General features: G+C 49.4%; 2 protein-coding genes across 8 annotated transcripts in view; one reads left to right on the forward strand and one right to left on the reverse strand.

The window, feature by feature from the left end:
* PLEKHH1 (pleckstrin homology, MyTH4 and FERM domain containing H1) overlaps positions 1-14,345 on the forward strand; it is a 48,997-nt gene extending 34,652 nt beyond the window's left edge. For 3 of the 4 annotated variants that reach the window (XM_047736977.1, XM_047736976.1, XM_047736978.1), the window contains exons 12-29: positions 297-407; positions 1,298-1,384; positions 1,706-1,867; positions 2,775-2,855; positions 3,178-3,360; positions 3,927-4,035; positions 4,821-4,933; positions 5,506-5,682; positions 5,918-6,015; positions 6,509-6,686; positions 7,366-7,521; positions 8,540-8,640; positions 9,417-9,558; positions 10,658-10,800; positions 10,949-11,078; positions 12,615-12,701; positions 13,010-13,156; positions 14,111-14,345. In XM_047736977.1, coding sequence (XP_047592933.1) covers positions 297-407; positions 1,298-1,384; positions 1,706-1,867; positions 2,775-2,855; positions 3,178-3,360; positions 3,927-4,035; positions 4,821-4,933; positions 5,506-5,682; positions 5,918-6,015; positions 6,509-6,686; positions 7,366-7,521; positions 8,540-8,640; positions 9,417-9,558; positions 10,658-10,800; positions 10,949-11,078; positions 12,615-12,701; positions 13,010-13,156; positions 14,111-14,203 — 2,298 coding nt within the window. In that variant the 3' untranslated portion in view covers positions 14,204-14,345. The remainder of the gene's footprint in view (positions 1-296; positions 408-1,297; positions 1,385-1,705; positions 1,868-2,774; positions 2,856-3,177; positions 3,361-3,926; positions 4,036-4,820; positions 4,934-5,505; positions 5,683-5,917; positions 6,016-6,508; positions 6,687-7,365; positions 7,522-8,539; positions 8,641-9,416; positions 9,559-10,657; positions 10,801-10,948; positions 11,079-12,614; positions 12,702-13,009; positions 13,157-14,110) is intronic. The other variant, XM_047736979.1, reaches the window with a different exon arrangement.
* Positions 14,346-15,360: 1,015 nt separating this feature from the next.
* Positions 15,361-24,317, reverse strand: PIGH (phosphatidylinositol glycan anchor biosynthesis class H). Of its 4 annotated transcripts, none has more exons than XM_047736983.1 (4): positions 24,050-24,317; positions 19,619-19,828; positions 18,859-18,906; positions 15,361-16,937 (listed from the first exon to the last, which is right to left on the reverse strand). In XM_047736983.1, the coding sequence occupies exons 1-4, from the start codon at positions 24,227-24,229 to the stop codon at positions 16,845-16,847; spliced, it is 531 nt and encodes a 176-aa protein (XP_047592939.1). In that variant the 5' UTR covers positions 24,230-24,317; the 3' UTR covers positions 15,361-16,844. The 4 variants fall into 4 exon arrangements, with proteins under 4 accessions (XP_047592939.1, XP_047592938.1, XP_047592937.1 ...); XM_047736982.1 differs by having other exon boundaries at positions 18,859-18,939; XM_047736981.1 differs by having other exon boundaries at positions 18,859-18,942; positions 24,050-24,315.
* Positions 24,318-26,192: the final 1,875 nt, after the last annotated feature.

Here is a 26,192-nt window from a genome sequence, read left to right on the forward strand (position 1 = left end):
TTGAAGGGAAGCTGACTTTTCCTTTCGAGGCCAGTTTGGATCTGGCTCTTCGGGAAGCCCTCCCTGGCCAGCCTCTCCCTTGTACAGTCCCTGAGGGGGCCACCTGGCTTTATTCTAGTTCTCTCTGAACCCTTAGCAGGGTATGGTGCCCTGAAAATACATCTAGTATGTATTCAAGGAGTTGTCTTTAATTGACAACTCAACTGGGCCATTCTGGTTTGTGGGACATCTACAAACCCGAACTAATTCCCCCTTTCTGTCCACTCACCCACCCCCGTGCCCTCTCACCCCTGCAGGAGTCCCTGGAGAAGTCGGGTTACCTGCTGAAGATGGGGAGCCGGGTGAAGACATGGAAGAGGCGCTGGTTTGTCCTGAGACAGGGACAGATTATGTACTACAAGTCCCCGGTGAGACTCTTCTCCCCCAGGACAGTGGTCAGAAGGAGCCTGGGCCAAACTCGGGGCCGTGTGGTGGGGCCCACGCCCAGAGGCCAGAGGTCTGGCAGGTGGGCACCTGGATACCTGGGACTTTGAACCTCACATGGGACAGTGAGGCTGGTCCCTGGTTCTTGGAATGAAGTCAGGCACAGAGCAGTCAAGGCAGTTCTAGATGACCTGGCTCGGTGACTCCTTACTTCAGAAGCTGATTTCTTTTAATGCCTGGTCCCGTAAGAGAATTGTTCCCAAGCTGCCCTCACGTCATCTGGGTTCTAACAGCCCATCACCTCCTCCACCTCCTTCCTGTACAGTTTGGAACGAGGGAGCCTTCGATGTTGAGATCTAGTTTGACAGGATCTCTTTGGGGAACCAACATGAATGTTTTACAGAAAGCAAAAAGGCCACATCTCTTGTGCAACTCCAGCCAATGCCCGTGGCTGTTGAGGATCCTGGGCCCGTGTCCCTCAGTGAGCGGGCACGTTCTGAACAGTGAGGTGTGCGGGCACACAGGGAAGGGGAGTGGTGATGTGTCTGCCATTTATTTGCCACACTTGGTATAGAGAATGTAGTAGAAAGAATTTAAAGGCTTTAAAGCTCAGTAATAACATGGTGGCTTCTGACCCAATTTTAAAGGCTCAATCTATCCTTTTTGAGGCCTGGGTCAGATGGGCCCCTGTGTCTCTAATCATTGTTCTATTTAGCTAGAACCGGGATGCAGAACAAGTTACCATCCTACCATAGCCCAGGAAGGCTTGGGAATCACTTTCTCCGTTGACTTTGACCTGGAGTAAGACCTGAGGGAGAAGGATGTGCTCTGGGAAGGCTCCTAACTGTGTTCCTCCCCATTCCTGTCTTTATAGAGCGATGTCATCCGAAAACCGCAGGGTCAAGTGGAACTGAATTCCTGTTGCCAGATTGTTCGAGGGGAGGGTGCACAGACATTCCAGGTGGGCAGGCGGCTTAGACAAAGGGGTATGGGTTCGGAAGGACTAGGGTGGAAACAAAGCTGGGGCAAAATGAACATGTGTGAGAGACATCACATCCACATTTGGATGTGACCCTCGTTTGTGAGTACTGGGAGAGAAGAGGAGACCAAATGTGTGAGACAGAGTTAAGGTAGCAGAGATGAGGCAAAGAGAACAAGGGACAGAAGGGAGGGGGTCAAGAGTGGGAAGAAGGAAGGCCCAGTGGGTTCAGGGATCTGTGCCACCTCCCTGGCATGCCATCCCGCCATCTCCCCACCCCTCCCCCCAACCCTTTCTCCCCAGCTTATCTCTGAGAAGAAGACCTATTACCTGACGGCGGACTCACCAGCTCTGCTGGAGGAATGGATCCGCGCGCTGCAGAGCCTGCTGAAGGTGCAGGCCGTGGGGCCTCCAGCCTTGCCTCGGGGTGGCTCCAAGCCCACTGTGAAGGGCTGGCTGACCAAGGTAGGGGCGGAGCTGGTGGGGCGGAGAGGCAGGGGAGCCAGGCGCCGGAGCGCAGCCCTCCTTGCCGCCCCTCTGCAGGACTTGGCTCACTGGGATTAGCGGGTGGGCCCCAGACACGGTCTGACCACTCAGTGTCTGTGAGTGAACACTGAGATCAGGGCTGTGAGCACCACAGCTGTTGTCAAGATGGGAGGACCTAGTTTAAGGTCATTAGGGGTTGCTGCCCACCCCCACCTGCGCCCGCCATGCCTTGGTATGAATAGTGGAAGCCGTGAGGCAGGTGAGGTAGGTGTGCACACCCATCGAGGTCTGATCCCAGGCCTGCCCTAGAGGTGTTTGAGTTAGGACTCTTCTGGCTAGAAGGAGCAGAGAAGTACTTGTTAACCTCAAGAAAATGGAAGTTAATGAGAAAGAACATGAACTAGGCCAGAATGCCACGAGAAGGCAAAGCCACGTGTGAGTGAGCTCGGTGCTCTTGGCTCGCTTTCTGCCTTGGCATTCCGTCTGTGCTTGGGTCAGTCTCCTCTGCCTGTCGTACACCTGCTGTGCCCTCATGATTTACATTTGCCGGGGGCTTTAGCCTGCCAGCCATGGCCCTGCCTTCCCTCTCAGCATTCTTACGGCTGTGTCCGTATTCCTGGGACAAGACATTGGATTGGCCTGGTTAGTCTTTTAATGGCGTGTGGTGCCAGGATGGATGGATGGATGTCACAGGGTACACACCATGGCCCTCTCTGTGTGAAAAGGCCAGTCCTGTTAGTAGGGAATCTGGGTGGCATCTCCACTAAGGACCAGAGTTAGACCAGAGATTTTGAGATCTTCCTTCCTCTGGCTTCTCTTTGGCAGACCTGGATTTACTTCTGGGATTACCTGGTTCTAATCACACAGTCTTAATTTCTTCTTATAGGTAAAACATGGCCATTCCAAGCTGGTCTGGTGTGCTCTTGTTGGGAGAACCTTCTACTACTATCGAAGTCATGAGGACAAGGTACTTCCTGGCTTCCTGACAGCACCCACTCTCTGCTTTCCCCAGATCACATTCCTGTGGCTCCATGTCCTGATGGAAAGGCCCCAGCTTTTCCGTCACACCACACAAGTACAAAGCTGGCTGGATCCCTCTCGCCTGTGGCCAGTGTGCACGGCCCACAGATTCTACCCATGGGGTCTGTCTGTGCTTTTCCTGGCAAGCCTCAGCCAGGGAGCTGTAGTTAACCCCCCTCATTCTGGGACACAGCCACATCCATGACTCCCAGCCCAGCAGAGCTGACTCCCTGCTGGCTCTCCCATTCATGGAAGGCTCCTGTCCACAGCGACCCCTAGGCCATTTGCCTGTGCGGGATGCGCGCATCGAGGAAGTCGATCGATCCTGTGACTCCGATGAGGACTATGAGGCTGGAGGAAGCAGGCGGTTGCTCTCCTCCCACTGCACCCTGGTGATCCACCCCCCAGAGCACAGCCCCACCTACCTCCTCATTGGCACCAAGCATGAAAAGGTAAGGGAGGGGGGCGCCTGGGTGGCTCAGTGGGTTAAGCCGCTGCCTTCGGCTCAGGTCATGATCTCAGGGTCCTGGAATCGAGCCCCGCATTGGGCTCTCTGCTCGGCGGGGAGCCTGCTTCCTCCTCTCTCTCTGCCTGCCTCTCTGCCTGCTTGTGATCTCTCTCTGTCAAATAAATAAATAAAATCTAAAAAAAAAAAAGGTAAGGGAGGGGGTTGAGCCTCTGCCGCCAAGCTCCGGCCTGTGATTCTCATCTTCCCTTCTTTCTTTCCCAGCCTCCTCAGATTCAAGTTTCTTTCCTTCCTGGACATTTTGGCAACTAGCATTCCCTGATTGGGACCCTTCCTTATAGCGAATTCCCTCCCAGTGACCACCATCTCTCCACTGGGACCATGAGATAGCACCTTAAGCTTAGAAACTTGGGTTCATGTTCACCTGATCCCAAGTCTTTCAGAGACTGGTGGCCTTGACTTGGCCAGCCAGACTAGCCCAACCTCACCCTGGGCTTAGCCCCTTCAAGAGAACTGCGGGCCCTTGCCTCCATTCTTCCACTCCCCTTCTAGGATACCTGGCTGTACCACCTCACAGTGGCTGCAGGGGGCAGCAGTGCCACAGTTGGCACTGCCTATGAGCAACTCATTGGAAAACTGATGGACGAGGAGGGAGACCCAGGTAAGGCAGGGTGGCCATCCTGCGAGGGCTGGAGGGTAGTGGCTGGGTAGTGGTTGGTCAGAAACCCACAGAAAGCATTTCTGTACCCCGAAGCTGTTTTAAAACCATCTAAGCCACAGAAGGACATTCCCATCCAAGCTCCAGAGCCCCTGTTTCTGGTGAAGATACTGGGGTTACCCCACTGTGTCCGGGGGAGTTGATTTGGGGGCAGACTTCCCAGTGACCCGGGTCAGTGTTTTACTTTCCTCACTGCGGCTTTGCGGGCTGGGCTGAGGGTCCAGGAAAGAAGGTAGCTGGTGAATCGTTACAGTTTGTTAATCCATGAATGAAGCCTGCACTGGGATTAGATGAACCCAAGCCTGGGTATTCCCAGGTCTTTGTTTCACTCCTGGTTCTCAGGACCCTGAGGAATTAACGGCACCCACCACACACCCCTTCCCTGCTCCTCTGAGGCCTGTTGCCCTCAGGCTGAGGTGTGCTCTCCATCCTGACCCGGCCCTGCAGGGAGGGGCCTCCCCTGCACACACATGCTTGCAGTCCTGTACCCAGCCCTGTCGCTGCCCTGGGAGCAAAGCAGTAGCCACCTTTCTGGGAGCTGTGCTCATGCTGGACACAGTGCCCAGCTGTGTGGCCCACACCCTGGGGCTCTAACGCCAGCACAACGCGTGCGTTCGGACAGTCTGTTCTGGTCTTCCTCGGAGATCCGGGGGCTGGGGGTGGGGATGCGGGTCCAGTTCCCGCCCCAGCTGTAACTGCTGCTCCTCTTGGTGCTGTGCTTTGGGCAGACTCCCCTCTCTGGAGGCACCCCATGCTGTGTTACAGCAAGGACGGGCTGTACACCTCCCTCACCACCCTGCCCTCTGAGGCCCTACAGACGGAGGCGCTCAAGCTCTTCAAGGTAACCTAGGAACGGAGCGCAGGCCCACCAGCAGGCGGCGCCCTCGCCGCGGGCCTAGGCTCTCCCGGGAGCAGTTTGCCCACCTCGGGATCCTGGGGTGGAAGCCGTGGAGTTTAGGTGGAGCTCACAGAGGGCTCTGAGCGGAAGGGCCCTCGCGGAAGGGTCGTCACCACAGGCTTAGGGCGCGGAAGCATTCACAGCTTCCTGGGGACCAGCCAGTGAGACTCCCTGTTCAGGAACTCTCCTCCTCCTGGAATAAAGGGCAGGAAAGGCCAGGTTTAGGTTGCTTCCAAACCTGAGAGATCCTGACCCATTTTAGAATGTTCTTTGTGTCTGTCTGAATATTCTCTTAAAAAAATGGATGTCTTGCTTATGTAATGGACACATTTAAAGAAGGAATGCTGCCATCCCAGAGTAGCCAAGAAGCACGCAGAGCCGCCCTCAGGCAGGGGCAGTGCTCCCTCTTCAGAAGGGCTGCCCGTGGTGGGGATGGCCCTGTGTGCCCATTGTCACCAAGGATACTAACCCAGGGGTTGTGGGGCTGCCCGTGCCCACCATCCTCTTCCCGCCAGTCCTGCCAGCTCTTCATCAACGTGCCCGTGGAGGCAGCCTCGGTGGACTACCACGTGTCGCTGGCGCAGACGGCCTTGCAGGTCTGCCTGGCTCACCCCGAGCTGCAGAGCGAGATCTACTGCCAGCTCATGAAGCAGACCAGTGGCCGCCCGCCTCAGAAGTGCTCCCTCATTCAGGTGAGCGAGGCTGGCTCCGGAGCCCTTGGGGGGTGGGAGGAGGGGGTGGAAGCCTATGGGCTGCCTCGTACGGCTGGGCTGGTCAGATCTTGTGATGGCTGCTCTGGACGGGGCCTGACCAGGTTGGCCATGCTGGTAGCCACACCGGGTTGGGGGAGCCCTGGTTTGGAGGGTGCTGAGGGCTCAGTAGCTCAGAGCCGCGTGGGCCCCGTCCCATGCTGCCTGTGCCCTGCAGTGCTGGCAGCTCCTGGCTCTGTGCGCCCCACTCTTCCTGCCTCAGCACCACTTCCTCTGGTACATCAAACAGCAGCTCCAGCGCCACGCGGACCCCCGGTGAGTGAGCGTCGTTTCCCCGCACAGCTCCAGCCCTGCCGACCACGTGTGGGGATCCTGGGGAAGCGGGCAGGCTGTGGGGGACTGGGGGGGACCAGACCACTCTGCCCCTGAGGTTTGCATGGTGATCACGGAGACTTCACTTGGCGCTGTGTACACGAGTGGGCACACGGAGGTCTGCGCAAGCCTGGGCTGCTCTACACCCCAGTCTCTGTATGTGTGCATACTTTATGGGTGTCCCCAGATCATCCCCACATTTTCATGGTCTGTGTCCCCATTCTTCTGGCTTCTGGAGACAGTATCTGTGCGAGCCACCTGTAGCAGATAGACCCTGAATGATGGATGAACACCACAGACCAGAGCGTTCTGGGCTTTTCTCACCGCCAGTCCCGCTGCAGATGGGGTCTTGGCCTGGTCATAGTCGGCAGCCAGGGAATCAAGGTTGCAGGGATGAGTGGATTCCCTGGGATTGTCTTTCTTCCCGTCTCTTTAGAAATGAAACTGGCCAGTATGCCACCTACTGCCAGCGGGCTGTGGAGCGGACGCTTCAGACTGGAGAGCGGGAGGCCCGGCCGTCCCGCATGGAAGTCGTGTCCATCCTGCTACGCAACCCCTTCCACCACTCCTCACCCTTCAGCATCCCCGTGCATTTCACCAATGGGACTTACCAGGTGAGGAGGCTACGTGGGCTTCCTCTCTTCCGTCCTCTCCTATCCCTCGCCCACGGAACACCTTCAGGCCAGGGGGCTGCTAAAGCTCCTTAGGCTTGGCGATTCTTTTTTTTTAAGATTTTATTTATTTATTTGGGGGGAGCACAGAAGGAGAGTGAGAGGGAGAAGCAGGGAGCCCACTGTGGGACTCTATCCCAGGACCCCAGGATCATGACCACTGAGCCACCCAGGCGCCCTTGGCCGATTCTGAGCAGGCAGACCAGCAGAGGGCGGCCTTGGGATTTGGAGGTGGGTGGGACCGTGAGCGCCAGAGTGCAGGGAGAGAGGAGCTTGCATTGCGAAACTACCTCACTGTTTGGCCCTTGGAAGTCGATCTTTCGAAGCCACTGCAAGGACAGGAAGCTGAGACGCTGACCGAGAGGGTGGCATGATAAAACGCCTCCAAAAGTGTGGTGGCAGAGGGCCAGCAGAGCCGCTGACTCCAGCTTACCGCGGGCGGGCTTGTCCCCAAAGCACATGCCCCTCTGCATGGGACCACGGAAACCAGCTTCCTTCGGCTTTTGCATTTTCCCTTGCTCCTTGCAGCCAAGACTTTCCACCTTCCAGACTCGTAGCCCTCCACTAGCCCTCACGAGCTCCTCGGGAAGTTTCCACTGGGACTGATCCCTCTCCCACGCAGGTGGTCGGTTTTGACGGCTCCTCCACGGTTGATGAGTTCCTCCAGCGTCTGAACCAAGAGATGGGCATGAGGAAGTCCTCCCACTCTGGCTTTGCCCTCTTCACAGACGATCCTTCAGGCAGGGACCTGGAACACTGCCTGCACGGGAGCATCAAGGTGATGGGCTCCCCACTGAGCCAGCTGAGCCCCTCCTGGGATCCATCTGGGCCTTGGGGTTTGGACGGTGGGGAAAGAGCCCCTCTGGCGGGTGCCTTCCTGCTGCACAGTCTGTTAGGTTGGGAGCCCAAGGTGTTCCCTCTGGCCAGCATTCTGTGGCATGCTAAAACCTACCTGTACAGGCAGAGAAAAGTTGTTTTTGCCCTTGTCCCTGGAGAGAACATCTCCGTATGTCCTCTCCCCCCGCCCTTGAGGGGCTGTGCTGTATCCTGGGGAAAAGCTGCTTCTTGGCTTGGTATAGGAAGGACAGGGAGGCACTTGTCCCTGTGCACACGCAGAGGTAGATGACCATCCCCCTGGGTCCCCAGCTGTGTGTTGTGCAGTGCAGCTCATTCTTGCCCTGTCAGGGCCTCTGCTACACTTACAGGCTCGACCACATTTGAAGCAGGTAGATCTATGTGGCACGTCTACAAGTAAAAGGCCCTTGAATGGGATTTCCACCTATCTTGTCTTGTGGTCTAGGAGTAGCGCCATGGGGGATGTTAAGTGTTTGTGGGAATGTGCTGTAGCGTTGATGAGTTTGAGGGTTTTGGTTCCAAGTCCGCTTTTTTTAAGGCAACAGGACAAAGGCTCCTATAATCCTTTCCTGTTGCCTGGAAATCCTGCGCACATGTCCCCTTTGTAAATGTCTGGGCGTCTGTAAGGCTTGGTTACACAGTAGGCCTCTGGGGGTACTTGTTGAAGACAACAGTGGTTGGGGGAAGGGAAATGGAGCTGGTAATAGGAGGCCACGGTTTTTGACAGAGGGCTGCCTGGCCTCTGGGGAGGCCCCCTTAGGTGTCACGGCCAGTGGGGGACAGCATCCCACACTCTGCTGCTCACGCCATGCCCCGGGCTCTACCGCTCTGTCTGGGGGGAGGTTGTAAGACACCTCTAGTCCCAGGTGCCTGAAGCCTGTACCCGATGGGACCTGCTCCCATCAGGGCCTCTTCTGACTGTCCTTTCCCGCCTGTTTTAGATCTGTGATGCCATCTCCAAGTGGGAGCAAGCCGTGAAGGAGTTGCACTCTGGCAAGGCTGAGGGTGGCACACGTGTTGTGAAGCTGATGTACAAGAACAGGTCTCGAGTATTGCCTGGGGGTGGGGGAGGGGGGCACTCATCACGGCCACTGGCTGGCCTGTGCTGGACAGACAGCACGCTCACAGACAGCACTGTGTTGTCGACACTAGTTGGTGGCCCAGGCTGGCTCTGGTGATCCTCGGTGAGACCCTGGGCAGTTCAGGCTCTCGGTCCCTGTCCTGCATGTATTTGCGCACGCGTGTGCACACACACACCCACACTACACCACACCTCCCCCCCCCCTCGACCCCTGGCAAGAAAATAGACCAACCTTGTGGGATGGCTGCAAGGGTTCCATTAGAAGAGTGAAATTTCTCATGAGCACTAGATATTTAAGGCTTAAGAATAAATAGCTCCTGTAACAATTCCAGCAAATACAGAAGTAGATACCATGATTTTGTGTCCATTTGGATAAGAAAATCCCATCCCAGATCTGTCTGCCGGCACATGATTTCCATTATTCTCTTGGAATCTTCAACTCCTCCAGTTCCCCCGAGAAGCTGTGATTCTGGGGAGCAGATTCCGCTGAGCAAATCCAGTAGGGGAGGGGTGTAGTTAGGTATGGCCGGGGCCACTGTTGGCATGAGACTTCATGGCCCCGTTATCTGCCCTGTGTTGTGCTTAAATTTTTCTGGAGGCAGTAGAAAAAGAGTCTCACAGATGGTATAAAAAAAGTCATTTCTTTCTTTGGAAATCAAGTTAACAGATGCCAAGATGACCTCATCCATTCGGGATCCCAGCTGAGTCCTGGCTGCTTCTCACTGTCTTCCCTGTAGGCTGTACTTTCGGAGTCAAGTCAAAGGGGAGACAGAGCGGGAGCGGCTGCTGCTCGCCTCCCAGACCAGTGGGGAGATCGTGGCAGGGAGGTTTCCTGTCAACAAGGAGCTGGCGCTTGAGATGGCTGCCCTAATGGCCCAGGTAAGGTTCTGTGCGGGAATTGGGAGGATCAGGGAACCATCTTTGGACTCACAGGGGGCCCATAGCACGCAGCCAGAAACCGGAGACTGTGGACCCTGCTGTCTCTGGCAATAGAGGGAAGCTGACTCCTTACCGTCAGAGCCCTTTACTGCAAATACACATGACATGCAGAATTCTGGACGTGGAACCCAGAGCAGAGCCCTGCCTTTGAGAGCTGGCCACCTTCCCGCCATGAGATCTTGGCCAAGTCACTGCAGTCTGTGCTTTCGTTTCCTTCTCTGTATAGTGGAAACAAAAATGCCTCCCTGCCTGCCCCCCACAGGGTTGTACTAAGTGTGCTACTGAAATGATGTATGTCACATAATGGATGTGCTGAGATTTGTACTTATAACTGTAAAACGTTGTAAATAGAATCAGGAAGGGGAAGGTGCATTCAGACTTCGACTCTTTTCCCTGTTACCTTTAAGAGGCTGTCCTGCCAAAGGTATCTGGGATGCCCTCATGGTTCTTATGAGAAAGGGTCTGACTCTGCATGCTGGAGAGAAAAGGGAAATAATAAACATTTACTGAATGCTCTGTAGAGGGTCCACTGCTGAGTATGTCATGTGTATTATCTCAGTTCTTATCCCCAGGTAACAGATGAGGAAATTTAAGTACTTGCTCAGGTTTACAAGGCCAGCAGATGGCAGAACAGGAACCTGAGCCAGGTCTTTGATTCCGAAGGCCACGTTTGGAACACTGCAGTACGCTAGGATCTGTAGCATCTTCAGTCCTGGATCTCAGATGTTTGGATTAGAAGCCAGAAGATCCGTAGTTCTCCCTTGTCTGCCACTAATTAACTGAGTCTTTGGATAAGGCACTTAACCTCCATTGCAGAAGGAAAGTGAATATAAATAATCATCGAGGGCCATAAGGTGGTTTCTCTAGGGTCCATGAACCGTGAGATGAAGGGTCTGTTCATGAGAAGTGTTTTCGCATCCATCCACACCCTATCAATGAAGTAATGAAGTGATGGTTGATTTCACCTCCCCAGCAGCCCCGGCCCCACCCCATCCACTTCCAGATTCTTGACTGCTCCCTCCGTGTGCTTCCAACACAGGTAGAATATGGGGACTTAGAGAGGCCCAGCCCACCAGGCCCCGGGAGCCCTCCCCCTGCCAAGGTTCAGCATCATCTCCAGCAGGTCCTAGACAGGTTCTACCCGAGGCGCTACAGACACGGGGCACCCCCTGAACAGCTGAGGTAGGCTGGCCAGATCTTGGAGGGAGTTGCTGTGGGGAGGCAGTTGCTGTGGGGAGGCAGGGGCTGTAGGGTGGGGGAAGGCCTCAGAGCTGCAGTGAAAACCTGTTGGCCCTTCACTGGCCCATTTCTCTCCATCCATCCAAACCAGGCACCTGGCAGATCTGCTGACCACAAAGTGGGCAGCCCTGCAGGGCTGCTCCCCTCCTGAGTGCATTCGCATCTACCTGACGGTGGCCCGGAAATGGCCTTTCTTTGGTGCTAAGCTCTTTGCTGCTCAGGTAAGTGCCGTGGTTTTCAGGGACCACACCCTCAGCAATGTGCCCTACATTTCTCCTCACCCTACTGTCCCTATCTGATCCCCTTTGAGCCAGTCCAGTCTGCAGGGCCTGCCTGCACAATGGCAACCAGCAGAGGGTGCTATTTCTTCACCCATTTCTGGCCTCTCCGTTTTCCATGGTCCAGAGCAGAATTGTGGTCACTGCTTTTGGGCCCGGATGATTTCTGGGTGACCTTTGTCTTTCCTTCTTCTTCTTCTACTTCTTCTTTTTTTTTTTTTTTAATCTGATTTATTTCTGAGATAGAGAGCAAGCATGCACAAGCAGGAGGAAGAAGAAATAGAGGACCAACTAATTGACACACAAGGGTTCAAACTTGACATGATAACCATCTCAAGAATACCTCCATTTTTTAAAAAGTGTAGAAGAACAATATATAATCTAAACAAATACGTCTCTGCAGACTGAGGAGGGCCACGGGGGACTCCTTAACCACTCAGGCAAGAGTTAATTTCACCTGCACAAAGCTCTGGGGGCCAGTAGTAACCTCAGCTGGAACTTCTCTGGGCTGGCTGTCTGGTGTGCGTAAACGATATTCGTAATCAGAGTGCCGGGTCCTCAAAGCTGGGTCACGATCCTATTCACTGACGGTACAGATGAGACAGTGGACATTCACTCATTCATTCAAGAAAGAATTATTGAGCTACTAGGTCTCAGGCACTGTTCGAGAAGGCAAGAGATGAGCGAATCAAATACCATCCTGGCCTTCGTGGAGCTTCCCATCTAGTAGGGGAGATACTTGTTAATCAGATAATCATATATATTTTCTCTCTAAATACACATTTTACAAGCTGTCGTAAGTGCTTAAGAAAAGAGAAGTATCGGGGTTATAAAGGCATAGAACAGGGGAGCCTGGGGCCCTCTCAGTCCGGGAGTTTGGGAAAAGCTTCTGAAAATGAGGACATGTCCTTCCCTCTCCTCAGCCTTTTGGGTAGGAGAGCTAGGAAATCTGGATTCCCCTACTGCAGCTGGGCAGTGAAAATGAGTCATTCCAGGAATTGTCCACCAAATAGCCACTTTTCTCACTAGTAGAGCCAAAAGCCCGTAAGATTGCATTCTTGCTTTCCTGTTTCTTTCACGGCACCTAGGAAATTGGCTGAACCAAGATGTACTTCAGCTGGGAGAGGCTATGGATGGAATCCATCAGTTTGTGAGCACTAGGAGAACACAGCCCGTTCTCTGTGCCCGTGACTGAGCAGCCAGGGCTGGCCTTGTTCTGCAGCACAGAGCCTCTCAACCTGTGTGCTGTGGGTACCCCTCCCATCTCGAGATGGTAATTGGGTGGCCAGAGCCCCAAGACCAGATGTCTTCTATTTACTTCAGCATGCTGTACAAATACCATCCTTCATGGTTTTCCAAGACAAACGTTGGACATCACTGCCTAGCAGATTCCTGGATGTGCCTTCTTCCTCCAAAAGCTCTTACGGTTTAGCATTCCTAGCTGTGGATACATCTGATGGGATTTTCCTGTTTCCCCGGCCTGCACAGATGTCTTCCAAGGACAGCTCTCTGGTGTGGATTGCTGTGAATGAAGACGGTGTCAGCCTCCTGGACCACCGCACTATGGTAGGAAAGAATGAGGGCTGGCTGTCTGACCCTTCCTTCTCCTGAACAGCACCTTTTCTTCTCCTCTGTGGACTCAAAGAGCTGAGCTAAGTGACCATGGTTTCCCAACCCACCCTACCCAAGCCTTGCTTTCCTCTAGGCTAGACACAGCTTATAGACATTCAAGAAGTAGATCTCCAAGTTAGGACCACTTCCAAGTTCTCCCTTTCTGGTTAAGGCTACTTATGCTTGGAATAGACAGGGGGTGCTGGTTCATCTCCGGAGGCAGGTGGGAAGTTTCCCCAGAACTGACTGGCTTCTTCTCACAGCAAGTGCACGTCACTTACCCCTACTCTTCAGTAATGACCTTCGGTGGCTGCCGGGATGACTTCATGCTTGTGATTAGATCCATTCCAGACCAGAGCTCTGGAAAAGGCCACATTGAGAAGTTGCTCTTCCGGATGGCCGCTCCCAAGGTGGGTCTGACAGCTGTTAAAACATGATACTCGGATCTCTCTAGAATGAGGAGGTGGGCTTGAAGTTAAGGAAGCTGGGTTATGACGGTCTCTATGAGGGCCCTTCCCCAGGTAAAACTCTGGTCTTGGCTGTAATCAGTCCTCCGAAGGGTTCAGGTAGGGCTGCAGCTCCGAGTCCCTGCCAAGCTGGTGGGTGCGGGGCTGGCTGAGAGGGCACACATTCTGGTCCAGCAGCTCCCCTGCCTTCCACGTGGTACTTTCAGCCCCCGCAGCCCAGCACTGCACAGGCTGGAGGCGGGTGCCCACTCGCTGCTCTTGCAGCAGACCGGGGGCCAGGGCAGCCAGCTGCCTCCCCTGTGTGCTCTTCTCCTGGCTTCTGCCAACACTAGTCCCTAGGTGGGACAGTCTGCACGTGCTCCCCCTTCCTTACGGTCTTAAAGTCCATCCCAAAGACCACTTCTGCTTTAAGAGCTTTGTATCCTGCTTGGTGCGGGAGATACAGACTAGCAAAAATAACAAAGACTCCAAAACCCAAGTTCTGATTTATAGTTTCTGACTCCCTTCTGAGGGTAAGTGGAAACCCTGTTGTTTTAATCCTAAAATTGGAGTTTCCCCAACCTCCTCCTTTTAATGCTGCCCCTGCCAAAGGAGAGGATACACAGACACTTCCTCCAGGGAGGCCCGCTTCCCTGGCTTGGAGGTGAACAGAGTATCACCTCTCCTGTTCTCAGGAGGGTACTCTGCATCAGTGGCCCTTCAGACCAACAGGCACCACTTCACTGGGCCTCTGAACCTCCCAGAAATGATCCCCTTTCAACATTTTCTCCCAGGTATTTTTAAGAGATAAGAAACTGAAGCCCAGGAAGGTTATGCACCCAGTATATCAGCTAGTATGTGAGAAAGCCGGCCTGCAAGCCAAGGCAGGTTGAATTCCTTTGTTTCTGTTGTCTCAAGATTGCAGAGGCTACGTTCATCATGGCCAGCTACATGAACCATTGCTCCGTGACTGTGAACCCCCCAACAACCCGCCCGCTGCCCACCAGCTAGGGGAACCGGACGGACAGCAGTTATTTGCTTCTGTTCCGTGTGCTGCCAGAGGGCCAACGTTGCTGTGAATGCTTCTCCTACCCCTTTCTCCCCAAACCACCTGGTACCTCTCGGATTAGAGATCTGTATCCTAGGGTATGATACTACTGTGATGGGCCGGACAGCCCTCCCCCAACCCCGCCCTGTTTGTTCTATGAAATGTCTAGTTCTGTGTCCCTGAAGCCTTTACTCTCTAGGTGCCTTATGTTTCAGGGCCCAACTTTTAAAAATCCAGACCCAGTATAGAAACCACTTGTTTTCACCAGAATACTGAGCTCTGGATGCTGCCCGATTCTAGACACAGACTGGGATGGTCCACTGTTACTGGTTACTGAGGGCATCAGTGCTGTAAATCAAGGCTTTCTGCATGGATACTCTTGCGAAGGCCAGTATCTTTTATACTGTACATGGTCCTTATGTGGGGATTTATACTTGAAGTTTTCCCAACATCCCCAAACAAGATAGGACTAAAATTTCCAATTCACCTGAACTGTGACAAAAGCCCAGAACTCATTAAAACTGGACTGCCGTTCCCAGATGGAAAAGGTATTGGCAGGGCTGAAGAAAAAGGAAGACTCACCTTTTCCCTTCCCCACTGTAAGAGAGCAGGCATTTGCAGTGCCCTCTGGGGCAGCAGCTCCTGCGTCTGCAGGACAAGGAAAGGCACTATCCCTGCTGAGATTGAAGCTATTCTCCCTCACTCTGGACTGTCAGCCCCACTGGGTACAAGCAAGGGCAGGGGGTAAGTCCAACGTGACCTCTCCCTGTCTCATTTTAACCACTAGCTAGGGCTCAGTGAAGGCTGTGCTTCCTACTGTAGGGTGGGGTGGTCGTCGCTTGTTTCCTTGTTCTCTGAAAGACCAAACGAATGCACCGGTTTTTGCTGTTTGTGAGGCCACCAAAGAGGAGTCAGAAACAGAATCCAGGCTTGTGGGCCTGGATTTACTCAAGACTTCCGGCGAACTTCCGCTGGGAATTAGTTGGAGGGCAGAAGGCACATAGGCTAAGAGCATCCTGATGATACAAATACCCCCTTACCCCAACGGAGACCTTATGTTGAGTGCAGAGATGATCCCTGTCTCCACCCTCCCCTGAGAGAAAACAAAAAGACGAGAGAGTTCATTCATACTGATTTTCCAGCATTGGAGAAACTTGAGTTTTATTTCATAGCTCTAAGGCAGTCTGAGCATTTGTCAGTAAAGTGCTGAAAACTGTATGGGTTTAGCAGTAGCATCTAAGAACCAAGCCTTTGACTTCAGCGAAGTGTGTGTGTGTGTGTGTGTGTGTGTTGCACACTGTAAGAACTTCAAGGCTGGAACTGGTTATCTGAACACCTCAGCTGCTGTAGGCTTCCCCTCTCTCACCCTTTAAACGGAAAAGCATGAAAAAAAACATAAAGCAGCACATGATAGTGTCTGCCTCTTTTAAGTGAACTTGACTTTGCAAGACTGGAAATTTTATAGCCATCTCTCATTTCTATTGCTGCCTTTCCCCCAGGATTTAGGAACTAGATGAGACATTTCTACCTCAAACAAGTCACACGTCATATGTACCACAGGCTCCAAACAACCCCTCCTGTACTGGTGTAAAATTACAGCTCTGGTTTATAATACCCTGAGTGTCTCCAGGCCCATGAGGATAATGTTATCCACCTGGGAGTTTAAAGAAAAAAAAAAAAGAATTAGGATTCTAAGGAAAAAGAAAGCAAGGATGGAGCTGTGTTCACACTGAACTTGGGGGTCAAGCTATTTCCCCTACCCTATCTCCTTCCCAGCCCTTCAGGAATCCTCCCATAGTTTATTAATTCTACACAGAAGAAACTGCCTTATAATCAAAGACTTCTACAGTTGGTGTGTTTATCCTTTTTTAACATGTATGGAAACCAAAGTCGAACCTCTGTCCAGCCTTTGGTGTCACCCCTCTTGGCAAAAGACGTTTTCGAAACCCTAGACAATGCTGACTAACAGCAGAGTATTAATGTGCTTGACATCCATGACTGCAATGCTGTGTTCATGTTGTCAATAAAAAACAGCTGTGAACCAGGCAATTACTGTGTATGTTTTGGAAGGGGATCGATTTAAGACAGTCATCATAAATTAACCCTATACAGAACACGGAAGGTAGGTGCACAGAGACTGGTCTTTCGTAGGACATTTCTTCCTAGTCACCAGTACCTGAAGGGCTCGACTTTTGCACAGAGGTACTGTGTAGTAGGAAATTATGTTTCTTAAGAGATCTGCTGTCAGTGTCCTATGTCTGCGCCACAAACTCTACAAAACGTAAACATGCATGTGCTTAGGAATTTCACAAAGTGCTCTTTGTCGTTACTTTTGATATACCACTGCTTAAGGTCTCCCCTCAAACGATAAAGTAGGTAGAACCTTACAAGGGGATCACTAAAACAGACAAATACTTTGCTCCACATCACACAATGAGTTAGGTTTCCAGTCACCTGCTCTGTGGCTCTGAGCTCCACTGCATCCATCCTGGTTCTTAGAGCTGTGTCCACCAGATGGTTTAGAATACAGAAAATAAACCAGCCACTATGGCTTAGGAGTCCTCTCCCATGGAAGACAATACTGGCCTTCTGAAATGCTGGGACTCATGGACTTGCTGATGCAGCTTTCTGGTGTGCCAGGATCTCCTGGCAACTCCTGTACACTTCAATCAAGCAGTCCAGGCGGGGCTTGGCACTCTGAATTCCAAAGGGAAGAAACGCAGAGTCAAGATGAACAAAAGAGAGAGCTTAGCGGCACAGCAGCCACATGCAACCACAAGCTCTCCCCACAACAGGGGTCTAAACAGCATCTAACTGGCTAAGGAAGCAAGAGGGTAACAAACGACAGACCCTCTCGGAAATGTCACAAGCTGTGAGAGCCTTCAAGGACAAGAAGGGCAATTTAATATAGAAATATTAAAAAGTACTTTGTAGGGGCGCCTGGGTCGCTCAGTGGGTTAAGCCGCTGCCTTCGGCTCAGGTCATGATCTCAGGGTCCTGGGATCGAGCCCCACATCGGGCTCTCTGCTCAGCAGGGAGCCTGCTTCCTCCTCTCTCGCTACCTGCCTCTCTGCCTGCTTGTGATCTCTCTCTGTCAAATAAATGAATTAAAAAAAAAAAAAAGAAATGCTTTGCTCTTTAAAAAAAAAAAAAAAAAAAAGTACTTTGTACAATGAAATGTGATACAACCAAAATTAAAAGTCACAGAATGGGAAAAATATATGTGGAAAGCATATTTAATAAAAGTTCATTATCTAAAATATGTAAGTTGTTACAAATGTATAATCAATATCTAGAGTTGACTAATAGAGGAGATGGATAGTTTAAAACAAGAAGAAAAACAGGTAATTCAAGGAAAGATGAAAAATCTCTTTGTCATTTAAGAAGCAATTTAGAAACTTTAAATTCCCTTACCTACATACTAAAGGAAACAAATAATTAAACCCACTGTTAGCCAAGACTGTACAGAAAAACAAGTACAGATTCCCAAAAGTATGGTAAAGTTATCCAATCTCTGGAGCCAAATCTCAAACTGTAAAAATCTATGAAACTGTTCATAAGCTTTAATAAAATAATTTTGAGGGCGCCTGGGTGGCTCAGTTGGCTGAGTGACTGCCTTCGGCTGGGGTCATGATCCCGGACTTCCAGGATCCAGTCCCACATCGGGCTCCCAGCTCCTTGGGGAGTCTGCTTCTCCCTCTGACCTTCTCCTCTCTCATGCTCTCTCTCACTCATTCTCTCTCAAATAAATAAGATCTTTAAAAAATAATAATAATAAAATAATTTTGAACTGTAATGCAAAAGAATTTTAGCTTAGTGGTCTTAAATCCAAAGTGAGAAAAGGAAGGGCAATAAGGCAAAGTTAACTATATACATAAATAGTCTACATACCTATAATCCTGTTCGTGTATTTCGTGTAAAAGCAAGGCAAAAAATAACCTGGAGATGATTTCAAAAGCTAGCAGTAGAGTGGCTAAATAAAGTGATACTTAACATGATAATATAACTATTTAAAGTAATAATTATAAAGGATTCTGTTGATGCATGAAAATATGTACATTAGATTTAAAAAGCAAGACATAAAAGGTGTAACAGTATGTGCAGATCAGTGGACATCAGTGTATAAAATCATATATTGGCAGACTAACAAAATAGATGAATGGTGATTTACAGGCAGAAATTGCTATTTTTTTCTTTAAAATTTGGATAAGTTTGTAATATTTCTGAAAGCCTGTATTTGCTTCAGAAAGAAACTTTTGAAATAACTAAAATCCTAACTTTGATTAAAAATAGCTGTCAGGGGGCACCTGGGTGGCTCAGTGGGTTAAAGCCTCTGCCTTCGGATCAGGTCATATCCCAGGGTCCTGGGATCGAGCCCTGCATCAGGCTCTCTGCTCAGCAGGGAGCCTGCTTCCCCTTCTCTCTCTGCCTACTTGTGATCTCTGTCAAATAAATAAATAAAATCTTAAAAAAAAAAAATAGCTGTCAGATGTCATCAAATACTCTTGGCAACTAGAGTTTACACTCCTACTGAGTATAAGTAGCAGTGGATATGCAGAAAACGGGGAAAGGTAACGAATTTTTCTGAAGAAACTTTAGACAACTGTTCTGTGCTCACCTGGAAGACAGGTACTACTTGGGATATCCCATGTGGTTCCACTGGGTCCTTCAATAAAATGCAGAGGTAGTAAATCACCTTCTGCTGTAAGACAATAAACCAAACAGCAGAGATCTAAGTGAAACTCACTTTGTTTTCTTTTTCTTCAAGGGAAGGCTAAAAGCTTTTTATAAGCAGTTATCTCTATTAGAACACTTGATTGCTTTTGAAGCGAAGAAAAAATATATTCTCATTCTCTAACGTCAGCTGCAACAACAATAAGAGCTGATTTTGATGGGTGCCTGGATGGCTCAGTGGGTTGAAGCCTCTGCCTTCGGCTCGGGTCATGATCCCAGAGTCTTGGGATCGAGTCCCGTATCGGGCTCTCTGCTCAGCAGGAAGCCTGCTTCTCCGTCTCTCTCTGCCTGCCTCTCTGCCTACTTGTGATCTCCGTCTGCCAAATAAATAAAATCTAAAAAAAATAAAATAAAGGGATTTTGAAGCTGGGCTAAAAAAGTTGAAATGCTGACTCACTTTCTACGAAAACCTGCTATATCTCTGTAACAATAAAGGAATGGACCTTTCCAATGTAAGTTTCACTTTCATGGTTCATGGACATGCCAGCCAAAAAGGAAACACTACAATCCCGGAACCGAGTCTTCAAGTTTAATTCTTTGACATCAAGGTATTAAGACTCATTTTAGACTCCGGCAACGGAGTCTATGGGCTATGGGCTACCTCCTCCAGAGAAATCTGTAATACTTACAACTTAACTACTTACCATGTAAATAGCCTCATTGATGACCACATCCTTCACCTTGCCCATCTCTATGAAGGTAGTGCTTTCTTTGCCAGAGGCATAGGATGAAGTCATCTGGATGCCAAGGGAGTCAATGATTAACAGAGTCTCCTGATCAATCTTGACAAAATGGAGGTAACCAAGCAGCCCTAGGAGGGTGATGAAGATGGCAGCAGAGAGGATCATGCTGTTCTGAAGAGAGAGCCAGACATAGGCGGTAAGATTACCAAATGGTCCTCCACACAGATCTCTGCTGTTTAACTGGTCCACTCCAGGCAATGTGGAAAAAAGCCTGTGTTCTATGGTGAGTTGAAAAGATGGGAGGAACATGCTTGGAGGAAGAAAAAATCACTTTTATTTTAGCTCTGCAGTGCTATGAAAGCATATGATGTAGTACATCCAGACAACTAATGGATAGGTGTAGGAAGAGAACCTCGATCACCAAAATAGAACCCACCATCACACCACTCTCAGAGGTTCTTCTTTCAAAACCGAAAATTAAGGACTCAGACCTTTTCCTCTCATGCTCCATCAGTGGAATATACAGTGCAAAAATCAGACAATACAATAATAAAATGCTTTAGCACAGTGTAGCAGACAGTACTCAACAGCCACCCCTCCTTCCTAACAGAACTTGGAATCATGATTGGTTCCCACTCCTGCCAATGACTGGTTTAGAAATGGACAAATGACACAACTCTGGCCAACACAAGAGGAGGTCTGCTGAAGGGGCCTCTGGAAAATGAAGCCCACCTTAAAAAGAGATCTAAGGAAGAAAAGGTCACTTCCTCTTGAGGTTTGATGCCCGAAACTACTATGAAACTACTACTACTCTGCCAGGCCATGTAGAAAGCCAGATTGAGGATGAGAATAACAGTGGAAGAGCAGTAACATGAAAATAATTAAAAGGCCTTTAAGAGCCTCTTATGCCCTCAAGAGCCCGCTTTCCTCCTGATTCCTTTGTTTAATAATAAAGATCACATCATCTGGAGCTCTTCTAGTTCTTTTGAGTAGTGACTAACTGATGTGGTAAGCCTGACTGAGTAGCTGAAATGACTAACTTATGTGTTAAAGGCTCAAAAAAGGGTATTTATTCCTTTGATTCTAAGACACATTTACAATCTTCCAACATTTCTGAAGTTGAATGTGTTTTTCTATTGATGTACGTTTTTTTGTGCCATTCTTTTTTTTTTTTTTTTCCAAAAAAGCTATTATTTAGAAGGATGGCACAGAGAAAAAAAATCACTTATGACCTAGAAACAAAACAGATTCAGTACTTTATGAATATCATTCCTCGATGGCAGAAGTATCTATACTTTATTACTGGTAAGATGCTCTCTCTGACCTAACCCTAATCACACTCTTCTAAACCCTCATCCTTGGGTGTCCATCCTTGTTAGGCCTGCATTGCTCAGCAAGCTGTACCAAGAATCTTGCTAAGTCGGTTTAGAGAGAATCTTTGGTCTCTGATCATTCTGGCCTGCCTTTAGCAAGAATCATGTCAAGTCAAGTTAGCCAGAATCCCCCTTTATCCCTGAGGTTTCTTTTCCGTCATTTTCCATCCACCCCCGCACTGTGCTCCTTGGCTATCAATTCCCACTTGTCCTTTCTGTATTCAGAATTGAGCCCAATTCTGCACTGAGGTCACTCTTTCTCCTATTGCAATAGTTTCTGAATAAAATCTGTTTTTGCTGCTTTAACTACTGACTGCCTTTGGTTTTCCTTGAAAATACTTTTCTACTTCATTCCACCTAAAACACAGTAAGTATTCAATCAAGAGTCTGTTTGGGCCTGATCTATTTTTGTCTGGTCCACCCTGAGCTTGGAATGGTTTCACCAATTTTTAAATGGTTTAAAAAAGAAAGGAAAAGAAACAGAAGACTGAGACAGAGACCTGTAAAGCCTCAAATATTTACTATTTGGCCTTTTAAAGATAAAGTTTGCTGACCTCTGTGCTAGGTAATTACTTGTTGATTAATGAATGGAGAATGGAAAAATCTATGTGCTCGGTCTCTGATGATCCAGAAATATCTACTTTGAGTTAATTAAATGCCTAGTATCTAGTACAGTGTCTGGTTCATAGTCTGAACTCAATAAGCCTTATGGAAGAATAGAGAGAAATAAAATTCAGTCCTGGCCCTTACAGATGTGTAAGAGACAAAATTAATACACATAAGATATTTTTGGAGAATACAACAAAACTGGGTATAACTACCTAAGAAAGGATTAAAAGAGAGAGAGAGCAAGAAAGACATCAAAGCACACAGGATATCCCATGAAGACTTCCAAGGAAGAAGGATTTTCACTGGTACAGAAGAGGTAGTGGTTATTGACAGATATACTTAATTGAGAAAAGGAAGAGGGAAAAGCATTCCAGATTGGAATAAATAAGGTAATAACCTGCAATTTTTTTTTAAAGATTTTATTTATTTATTTCTCAGAGTGAGCACAGGAAGACAGAGTGGCAAGCAGAGGCAAAGGGAGAAGCAGGCTCCCCGCTAAGCAAGGAGCCCGATGTGGGACTCGATCCCAGGACGCTGGGATCATGACCTGAGCCGAAGGCAGCCACTCAAGGAACTGAGCCACCCAGGCGTCCCATAACCTGCAATTTTAATAGAACTGTGAATTTAAAAACCAGTTTGGGGGCGCCTGGGTGGCTCAGTGGGTTAAGCCGCTGCCTTCCGCTCAGGTCATGATCTCAGGGTCCTGGGATCGAGTCCCGCATCGGGCTCTCTGCTCAGCAGGAAGCCTGCTTCCCCCTTCCTCTCTCTCTGCCTGCCTCTCGGCCTACTTGTGATCTCTCTCTGTCAAATAAAAACAAAACAAACAAACAAAAAAAACCAGTTTGATTTGAAGCCCATGTTGCTATTTACTAGCTTTGTGACTTTGGGTTTTCTTCTAAGAAATGAGACATTCAGGAAAACAGCTAGCAGTCAGGGGGCATTTAAGTAATTATACGTTCCCTCCTCCTCACATGACCACGTGACCAGAACACAGGCTAGTATTAAAAATCAACTACATTATAAATTAAATCTTTTTAGGGGGAGGGAGAAGGACTGTCTTGGCAACTTAACTACTTCAACTGACTTTTGAACAAACTTTTAGATATAGTTTGGTACAAATTAGAGCAGTCTTAATTCTGCATATTATCTACACCAAATTACCATGCTCTGATCGTAAAAAAGCCAATGAAAACAAGATCCAAATTATAAATAGCCATAGCTCTGGTCAGATCACTCCTAGGATAGTATGTTCAATTCAGGGCACTACATACAAAACTAAACTCATCCTGAAAAGGACAATTAGGCTGACTCCTTTTATTTGAGGGCTGTCACAAAGCTACTGCACGTGACCCTCACAACACCGTGAAGCTGGCATGGCAGAGAGCAATTCCATTTTAGACATGTGAAAACCGAGGCTCAGAAAATAGGAAGGAGGGGTGCTGGGTGGCTCAGTGGGTTAAGCCTCTGCCTTCTGCTCAGGTTGTGATCTCAGGGTCCTGGGATCAACCCCAATCGCATCTGGCTCTCTGCTTGGCGGGAAGCCTGCTTCCCCCCCCCCCCCCCGCCGCCCCACCCTTTGCCTGCTGCTCTGCCTACTTGTGATCTGTCAAATAAATAAAATCTTTTTTAAAAAAGTAGGAATGAGTCTAGCAAGAACATAGAAACAACTCATCTCCAAAACTTCACAATTCTTTAGAAAGTACTTAAAAGTTGGGAAAGGGGTGGGGGGAGTAGATTACCTTGAAAAACAGATTAGGAAGAAATATCAAGCACATATTGTGGAGACAAAGGCAGTTCTTGAAGACTACAGGGGCGCCTGGGTGGCTCAGTGGGTTTAAAGCCTCTGCCTTGGGCTCAGGTCATGGTCTCAGGGTCCTCGGATTGAGCCCCGCGTTGGGCTCTCTGCTCAGCGGGGAGCCTGCTCCCCTCTCTCTCTCTGCCTGCCTCTCTGCTACTTGTGATCTCTGTCTGTCGAATAAATAAATAAAATCTTTAAAAAAAAAAAAAAAGACTACATACGGTGCTGCTAGCAGTGACTCCTCTGAGGAGTGGAAGTGACGGATAAGGACGATCCACTTAATAGTTCTCAGAACTCCTGGAACTGAATTACCGTGGGCGTGTACTATGTGGAGCACATGCACGTTAAAGCCTTAGGTCGTTGTGCAAGGACTAACTAAATGTAAGCTGGGTGGAACCGCAGCGCACCACCCACAATACCCACAAGAGTGAGAGAGTACAGGTGTAAAAACTTCACTAAACGTGAAGAAAACAACTGTCCAGCGGCGGAACCAGCTAGTTCCCGCCCTCCGACCCAATAACAGGAGGTCCGGGCTCGACCCGATGACCCCAAAGACCCTTCCAAACCCCAGCACCCGACTCCGACCGCGGAAAGGGGCCGACCGGCCATTACCTCGCAGAGGGTGAAGAGTCCGTAGGCCGCTAGCCACACGGTGCAGGTGACAGCGGTGAGCGAGCGCAACGACAACCGAGGGCAGCTGAGGCAGAACTCCCGGCAGAACGGGGAGTAGTAGCGGCGCTGCAGGGCCAAGCGACCGCCGCAAATATCCGAGAAGCTCTGCTCGTCCTCCATGGCCCGATCGCCCCCTTCCCACCCGACCGCGCCGCTCTAGTCCACCCGCCTGCGCCCTCTCGCCAGTCTGGACCCACTTCCGGGGAGCGACGTCAGACCCGCCCTCCCCGCCCCACGCTCCGCGCAGCCGCAGCTCCGCACCGAGACACGAGGCGCGGGTTCGCTGGCGTGTGTTTCGCGTTTTCCGGCTGGGCTGTGTTTCTGCGACTGACTACTCCGGAGACTCGCGGGGGGGCTGACCCAACCGGCCGATTAAAATCGCTGTTAACGCGCTTTCGCTCGGCAAACCGTTTTCTATTTCTCAGCCAGAGTACGCCCCAGGGAGACAGTCCGCAGGTACAGACTCACTCCAGGCTCCCGCTCACTCACGCATTCGTGCATGCACGCGTGCATTCCTGAGCCAGGCGGTTTTAAGTGCTGAGGATACAGCGCTGACCAATGCGGAAAGTCTCTACCTTCAAGCAGCGTCCTTCCTAGTAGAAGAAACAATATGGAAGTAATTTCAGAGAGTGCTGCTGGCGATAACAGGACGGGCAGGGGTGGCTTGGGGACTTGTGATAGGGCAGTCAGGGAAGTCTGAGGACACTGCACCTGCACGGACGAGGAGCCAGACTGGTCTGGGAGAGCTCTGCAGGAGGAATTTGCCGGGTTGGAGGGCCAGGAAAGACAAAGCCCCCGAGGCTGGAACAAGGTTGACTTCCTGGAGGAATAAAGTGGCTGACGAAAACTGAATGTGGAAGTTGGGAAGGTAGTTGCAGGGCTCAGATCCTAGAAGGTCTTGGGCCTGGTAAGAAGTTTGGATTTCAGTGGCTGGGAGTTCTCTCTTCCCAACCGCCGCTGCTTGGAGCATTGAGGTAGATGAGTCCTGGCTAGGAGGTTAGCAAGAGAGGAAGATGCACAGGGTGTGGATAATAAAATTACTAAGCTCATGAGTAATAGCGGCCTGTGGGTTCTTCTTTATTTCTTTTTCTTTGGATGTGGCTTAAAAGTGGCTTGTGGCCCGTTAGAGTTACGGCGCTTCAGACCCGAGGCAGCATCTTGTATGAAAGAATTGCTCCCTCTGTTTCTACAGATAAGTGGCGTAACAGTCTTAGCAGCTTTAAGTCTCTCTGATGAGTCAGGTTCCATTTTTCCATCTTCATGCCGGATTTTGTTTCCTTTTTTGCCCCCAAAGGATATTCTTCAAGTGTTACTTTGTTTTTCCCATTTTATTTCTATACCCTTAATCTTACCAAGCAATAGTATAAATAACATGTGATGTCTTAAAATTATAAAAGTGATGTTTGCTTATTGTGGAAAATTTGAAAAATACAGAAAAGAAGAAAAAGCCACCCATATTTCCACCACTCAGAGAAACACTGTTGATGTTCTGAAGAAATCTCCAGTCCCGGAGCTCTTAACCTGAAATCCATGGATAAAATCAGAAATTTATCTTTAGTTTCATTATGTCTTAATTAAAATTTAACTTTTTTTTTTTTTTGGTTATGAATGCAGGCAACAAACCAATTAGTACTAGCAATACTTGTTACTCTGATAGAAAACACAAATATTTTCATTTCACAATAATTGTTATCTCCAAATGTCATTTCCACTCATCACTACTTCAAAATTGCAGTAATTATTAGACCCACTTTTATATCTTACTAATCTGTCAATAGAGACACATACAACACATACTAAAAATATTTTGATAACTATTTTAATTCAGATGTTTTTAAAATCCTATGTATTGTATTCATTTTAAGACATTATGGTGATAAAGGTTACCAGATTTACAGAGGGTCTGTGACACAAAAAAGGTTAAGAACCTGAGCAAGTTCAGAAGGTTCACAACTATAGATCATAGAGAAAAAGGCACTTAATGTACTTAATTTTTTTGAATATTAAATGATTCAGGGTACATAGTGTGGTAATATAATTCCAAAATCCGTATAGCTCCTTTGTTCTTTCAGATCACAGTGTC

Source organism: Lutra lutra, chromosome 7 (genome assembly GCF_902655055.1).
Source record: "Lutra lutra chromosome 7, mLutLut1.2, whole genome shotgun sequence".
NCBI lineage: Eukaryota > Metazoa > Chordata > Mammalia > Carnivora > Mustelidae > Lutra > Lutra lutra.